We start from the raw sequence: 6,756 nt of genomic DNA, 5'->3' as shown, positions 1-6,756 counted from the left end.
AAAGCAAATTTTGGGAGCTGTGCCTCTGCTGTGTGTAACAAAGAGCAGCTGGGACAGTAAATGTGAATTTAATTCCACCTGATGAGGGAGCAGAGGGAATTTGTTGTTTTATCTCACAGCAAAGAGCTGCAGAACTGGTGGGGTTTGTGTTTGCTGTTGGACGAACCAACCCAGGGATGGATTTTCAGTGTGAGGATTTGTTTACGGATGGAATTGTTCCGGAAGCACCAAAAATTATCACGGAATCATGGAATGGTTGGGGTTGGAAGGAGCCTTAAAGCCCATCCCGTTCCACCGCTGCCATGGGCAGTGTGAAAAATGCGGATTTTATGATTGGCTTTTGGCAAATATTCAATTGAATTCTATATGTGTTGTGGAGGGTTAGTTTGTAATACTGCAGTAATCCTTTTTAAATAGTGTGTTAAAAATCTATTTTTAGGTTACAACACAATGTTAAAATAGAAACTCTGCGATATATTTTTTCCTAGCTCAAGAAAGGGATGAGATAATCAAGAAACTCTTCACACAGAGATAACAGCGACAGGGCACCTAAAGAGTTTCTGCCTCCTTATCAGAACAGACAAACATCCTTCCACCTCCTCTCTGTCTTTATGGAACCACCAGGGTTAAGGGGAAGAAGTTCACAAAACCCAGAAAAGTTCTTAATTTGCAAGGAATTCCCCCCACATCCATAGTCTCTATTTTAACATGATGTTGGAGCCTGAAACTGTATTTAACATGCTACTTAAGAGAATTAATACAGCATCACTTTCTAACATTACACATATAATATTCATTATAATATTTGCGAAAAGCCAATCATAAAATACGCATTTTTCACGTGTTCCTAAAAGCTGTTTTTCAGTTTTTATACTCTTCATTATAAACCCAGCTAACTAAACATTGTGTTGACAAGCAATTATTAGTTAACTACTAAGCCTTAACTTCATCGAGGCCTACTCGTTGATTTTAATGAACTCTAGCGAGACTTATCTCTAACTAAAATGTCTAAATTGTAAATCTCTAACTAAAATCTTTAAATTGTAAGTTTTATCTCCTCTAAAATCTCTAAATTCCTTAAAATTTGTGTTTCCCAACAGCTCGGACACTTCAGGGATGGGCAGGCAGAGAGTGAGGAACCCTCGCAGCTCCCGGGGCCGGATTTTCCCAACCCCAACACCTGGGACACACCCAGGGATGGGCGGGCAGAGGTTTTTGTCAGTGAGGAGCGCTCGCAGCTCCTTGCCCGGCTTTTTCCCAAGGAAATTTCCTAAGGAATTCCTAAGGGATTTCCTAAGGGATTTCCTTAAGGAATTAAGCGCATGGGAACCTTTGTGGCGTAGCGCTGCTTCCCGCCGGGGCCGCTCGGGCGCTGCGCGCAGGCCGCGGCTCCCCGCGCGCTGATTGGCGGGCGGGCGCGCGCGGTGCGCCGCCTCGCGGTGTCCCCCGTGGGGCGGAGCAGGCCGCGGCCGCGGCCGGGGCCGGTTCGGGGCCGGTTCGGGGCGATCCCGGGAGCCCCGCCCAGGCCCGGGCCATGGCGGGCGGCCGTGGCGGCGGGAAGGCGGCCGTGGTGCTGCGCTGCGAGTGGCAGCAGTGCTCGTTCGCGGCGGAGGGGATGGAGGAGTTCTGCGGGCACATGGCGCAGCACCTGCGGCAGCACCTGCCCGGAGAGCAGCGCGCCCAGATGGACCCGCTGGGTGAGGGGGGCTCGGGGCGGCTCCGGGGGCTCGGAACAGGCCCCTGAGGGGAGGGCACAGCCCGCGGGGAACGGCAGCAGGAGGGCATTGCCGCCCGGGGATGCTCAGCGGGGACCTGAGGGGGAATTTCCACACGGAAAGGGCGGCGGGGCTGCACGGGGAGGGTTGGGCTGCCCAGGGAAGGTTGGAGTCCCCAGGGAGGTTTGGGGTGCCCAGGGAAGGTTGGGGTCTGTCTGTCTGTCTGTCTGTCCCAGCGGAGCTGTCTGTCAGTCTGTGTCCACAGGAGCCATCTGTCTGTCTGTCTGTCAGTCTGTGTCCCACAGGAGCAGTCTGTCTGTCTGTTGGTCTATGTCCCACAGGAGCCATCTGTCTGTCTGTCTGTCAGTCAGTCTGTGTCCACAGGAGCTGTCCGTCTGTCTGTCAGTCAGTCTGTGTCCCACAGGAGCCATCTGTCTGTCTGTCTGTCCATTCCAGAGGAGTACACCTGCCTGTGGCAGGGCTGTGGCTTCTGCTCCCCGGCGAGCTCGGCCGACCTGGTGCGCCACGTCTACTTCCACTGCTACCACAGCAAGCTGAAGCAGTGGGGGCTGCGGGCCCTGCAGGGCCAGGCGGGGCTCAGCCCCTGCCAGCTGGACTTCCAGAGCCACAACATCATCCCTGACATCCAGGAGGACTTCCTCTGCCTCTGGGAGTACTGTGAGGTGACAGCACGGGGCTCTGTGGGACACGGGAGGTGCTGCTGGGCAGTCTCAGAGCCCAGGACTTCCCTCTGGCTGTCCCCAGACCTTGGCACGGAGTCAAAACCACCTGTGGCTTCCATTTTAGCCCATGGAAAAAGCTGCCAACTCTGTATGAGGAGTTACAAACCACAAGGGTTTGAGCAGTGTGGTAGTTGAATTGACATAGGGTGGAAAAGTGGAATTTTGTTTTAGGATGTAATTCAGGGGTACAAGATGGAGGAATCTGGGGTGTCCCCGCCTTTTTCCCTTTCTCTTGCCCTCCATGCCTTGCTGTGCTGGTGACACTTTTCTGTTGGTTCAAGGCAGAGATTCACAGTCTAACACAGGTGGAGGGCTTTGGCACAAATCTGTAAATAGACAACACGGAATTCTGAGTATCTGATGTGGGAGCTGCCCGAGGCTCAGGGGAGACTGCTCTGGCTTCTGTACCAGGCAGAGCTCGGCAGGTCAGAGAGAGAATTTTATAGATCAGAAAGAATAAACAACCTGGAAAACTCAACTTCACTCATTCCAGACCTCTCCTTCAGCTGCCAGGCTAGGGGAACAAGGACTTTTATGACTTTGGGGTCATTCCAAGCAAGCAGACCCCGACAGTGCTGCAGCACAGCTGCCCAGCTGCTGGCTCTGCAGCTGTGTGGGAGCATCCTGGATTGTTGTGCTCTCTCTCACCCTGTCCTGTTGTCCTTGCCCCCCTCAGAGGTCGTTTGACAACCCCGAGTGGTTCTACCGGCACGTGGAGGATCACAGCTTCTGCTCCGAGTACAAGGCAGCAGGGAAGGAGAACCACGTGCTGCTCTGTGGCTGGAAAGGTCAGTGGGAGCCTGCAGGGCCTCTCCTGAGAGCTTTGGGCTGGGTGGCAAACACGTACAGGGGAGCAGCTTTCAGAGAGCCTCTTGGCCTTCAAAAGCAGATTTTCAAATTTCATGGTTTTGACCGTGAAATATTCCTGCAGGAGTTCCCTCGGCGAATCCAGCTGAGTGATTCCTATTTATGTGTAATCACCACCTTTGAGAAAAGCTGATTTTTTTTTTACTTTGATTTCTTTCATTCATTCCTCCTGTGTTTGTGCAATTGCCTTAACTGCTTGGGGGGAGCCCACACTGTTTGCACCGTGCCGATCTCGCTCTGCCCTGCGGGGATTTTGGAGCTTTGCTGGCCAAAACAGCATGAAGAAGCTGCTGTTGAGTGAGGCTATGTCCCTTGGGAGGGCTCTCAGCTGTGCTGTCCCTCCCCAGACTGCAACTGCAGCTTCAAGGGCCGCTGCAAGCTGCGGGAGCACCTGCGCAGCCACACGCAGGAGAAGGTGGTGGCCTGTCCCACCTGTGGGGGGATGTTTGCCAACAACACCAAGTTCTTCGACCACATCCGCCGCCAGACCGCCCTGGAGCGTAAGCCCCGGGGGCAGGGAGGGGCTGGGGGGTCCTGGGCTGGGGTCTTTGGGTGGCTGGAGCTGTCTGTACCCTGTGAGCCAAGGGCAGGGTGTGCTTGGAGCAGCCTGGCTTGGCTGCTGAGTGGTGGGAGCCACAGAATTCCAGAACCATTTTGTCTGGAAAAGACCTCTGAGATTGAGTCCAGCCTGGGATTGATCCCCACCTTGGCAGCCGAGCCGTGCCCTGACCAGGGGTAGGGACTCTCCCACCTCCCTGGGCAGCCCCTTCCAGCATCTGCTCACCCTTCCCATAAGGAAATTCCTCCTGATGTCCCACCTGAACCTCCCCTGGCCCAGCTGGAGGCCGTGTCCTCCGGGAAGTGTCTCCTGGCAGAGGCAGGATGGGGGCTGTTCCTCCTGTGGGGACCCAGGGCTGCCCAGCAGGGTTCCCAGCCCCCTGGCACAGCTCTGCTCGCCGCTCTCCGTGCTCTTCTCCCTGCCCTGCTCTCCCTGTGCCCTCCCTGTGCAGAGCAGAGGTTCCAGTGCTCCCACTGCTCCAAGAGGTTTGCCACGGAGAGGCTGCTCCGCGACCACATGAGGAACCACGGTGAGTGCAGGCCCCAGCTCCCAGCTCAGCTCCCGTGGGCTGGCTGCTCTGCCCTGCTCTGGGCTGATGTTTCCTCCCCGTTTTTGGCCCAGTGAACCACTACAAGTGCCCCCTGTGCGACATGACGTGCCCGCTGCCCTCCTCGCTGCGCAACCACATCCGCTTCCGGCACAGCGAGGAGCGCCCCTTCAAGTGTGACTACTGTGACTACAGGTGAGGGCCAGTGCTGGCCCCCTCCCCGACCTCCCAGAGCCTCTGTGGGTGTGTGGGGGTGTGTGTGCTGCAGCTCTGCTCCCTCACAGCTGCAAGAACCTCATCGACCTGCGGAAGCACCTGGACACGCACAGCAAGGAGCCGGCGTATCGCTGCGAGTTCGAGGCCTGCAGCTTCTCTGCACGTTCCCTCTGCTCCATCAAACTGCACTACAGGAAGGTCCACGAGGTGGGAAGCCATGGCTCGTGATGCCCCCTGTCAGTCTTCTCAGCTTTTTTTTGTCTCTGATGTCGCTCTCTGTGTCCCTCAGGGTGACTCCGAGCCGCGGTACAAGTGCCACGTGTGTGACAAGTGCTTCACACGGGGGAACAACCTCACTGTCCACCTCAGGAAGAAGCACCAGTTCAAATGGCCCTCGGGACATCCTCGCTTCAGGTACTGCTCACCTTTAGCTGCTCGGTGCCTCCTCTGCAGTGCAGGAGCTGCACCCTGCGTTGTGCTGGCAGTGCCTGGGCTCTGATGTTTGCAGATGTGCTCAAGACCCTTTTCCCAGTGGCTGGGAGGCACTGGGCAGTAAATGTTCAGTGGGATCTGAGCAGCGCTGCCTGGCAGCTCCAGAGCGGTGGTGCCATCACTGCTGCCTCTGTGGGACAATTCTGAGCTGGGCAGGGGCCAGCTCCAGGGATCCATCTTGGCACAGGAGCTTCTGCTTCCTTTGGAGGAAACTCCAAAGGGTTTCCAGAGCCTGAAAGCTGGGAGGGGAAGAGGAAGGACTTGAAATGCTCCCGGTGAAACAGAGTGGTGGAAAGAGAGGGGCTGGGGAGGGGATTGAGCCTGGCACAAAGCTCTGAAGCTGCCACATGGGGGTAGAGGCTGAAACAGCATCTGTGCAGCACAGGGATGGAAACCTCAGCTGCTGTGCCCTTTCCTGGCTGTTGCCCATCTCCTGGGAAGGGGGTTGTGCCTGGCTGACCCCTCCTGTCTGTGCCCAGGTACAGGGAGCACGAGGATGGCTACATGAGGCTGCAGCTGGTGCGCTACGAGAGCGTGGAGCTGACAGAGCAGCTGCTCCAGGACAGGGAGAAGCGTGGCGAGGCTCTGGATGGCCCCAGCGTGGTGCTGCCCGAGGGCGAGGGCAGCCTGCAGGGCATCCTTCTGGAGCCTCCAGCAAACCCTGCCCCAGCAGAGAGCAGCACAGCCGAGCTGCCCGTGCCCCCAGCCCTGTGCTCTGCTCCCAGCCCTGAGCCAGCACGGCCGAGCCCCTTCCCAGGAGCTTCCTCCTCCTCCTCCTCCTCCTCAGAGCAAGGAGCCAGCAGCACCAGCAGCCCCATCATCCGTGTGGTGAGCAGGACCAACGAGCAGGGCCAGAGTGAGACTGTCTATTACGTGATGGCCAGCACGGCCTCGGAGCAGCAGGGCATGGCAGCCCCGGCCCTGGAGCTGGAGGAGAACGTCATGGACAGGCTGCAGAAAACAGCTGAGGAGCTGGGCATCCAGATCCTGTGAGGTGGAGACCTTCAGCCTGCTGGAATGCTTGGGGACAGGGCTGGGCTTGCCTCCAGCCCAGCCTCGCTGGCTGCTGGTTCTGGTCAGCATGTGAGAAGGGAAGGACAGACGTCCCGGGTGTGAATCAAGTGATCTGAGCTGGAAAGAGCTGTCTGCCTCCTCCTTTTGGGGACTGCAGCCTCTCAAGCTTCTCCCACCCTTCTGGGGGGTTTGGCCTAGGCCTGGCAGGGTGGGGTGCTCAGCAGCTGTGCCCTTGTGAGGTGTTCCCCAGGCAGGATGGGTGTGGAGCACACTCTGCTGCTGGGAACGTGTGGCCCTTGGCAGGCCTGTCCTGCCCCAGCCCTTCCTTCTCCAGGGGGTGTCACACCTTCATCAGCACGTCCTGCACACATTTCCTGCCTCCCCTGCTGCTGGGGGTGGTGTTTGCCCCCCTGATCCCAAGCCCAGCCCTGCTCTCTGGGAGGACAGTGCTGGAGCTGTGCAGGCCAGCGCAGCACCGCGACGTTGGGAGCTTCCTGCTGCTTTTGGCATCCCCTGGCTGCCCTCCCCACATTGGGGTTTGGGCTCCTGGCTGGGCAAAGTGTTCTTTGGCAAGACAAATAAACATCAGGCTGCCAGGCCCAG

The 6,756-nt window shown here is 57.3% G+C and overlaps 1 protein-coding gene across 1 annotated transcript; it reads left to right on the top strand.

The window, feature by feature from the left end:
- Window positions 1-1,448: 1,448 nt before the first annotated feature.
- On the top strand, window positions 1,449-6,755 carry HINFP (histone H4 transcription factor). The gene is made up of 9 exons (XM_077788015.2): window positions 1,449-1,697; window positions 2,172-2,398; window positions 3,135-3,246; window positions 3,673-3,825; window positions 4,336-4,413; window positions 4,506-4,626; window positions 4,716-4,854; window positions 4,937-5,061; window positions 5,619-6,755. Exons 1-9 carry the CDS (start codon window positions 1,535-1,537, stop codon window positions 6,130-6,132), a joined length of 1,632 nt encoding a protein of 543 aa, XP_077644141.1. The 5' UTR covers window positions 1,449-1,534; the 3' UTR covers window positions 6,133-6,755.
- Window position 6,756: the final 1 nt, after the last annotated feature.

The sequence above is a fragment of the Lonchura striata genome, chromosome 24, assembly GCF_050655825.1.
Source record: "Lonchura striata isolate lonStrDom1 chromosome 24, ASM5065582v1, whole genome shotgun sequence".
In the NCBI taxonomy this organism is placed as follows: Eukaryota; Metazoa; Chordata; class Aves; order Passeriformes; family Estrildidae; genus Lonchura; species Lonchura striata.
This window is presented reverse-complemented; position numbering and strand designations above follow the sequence as displayed.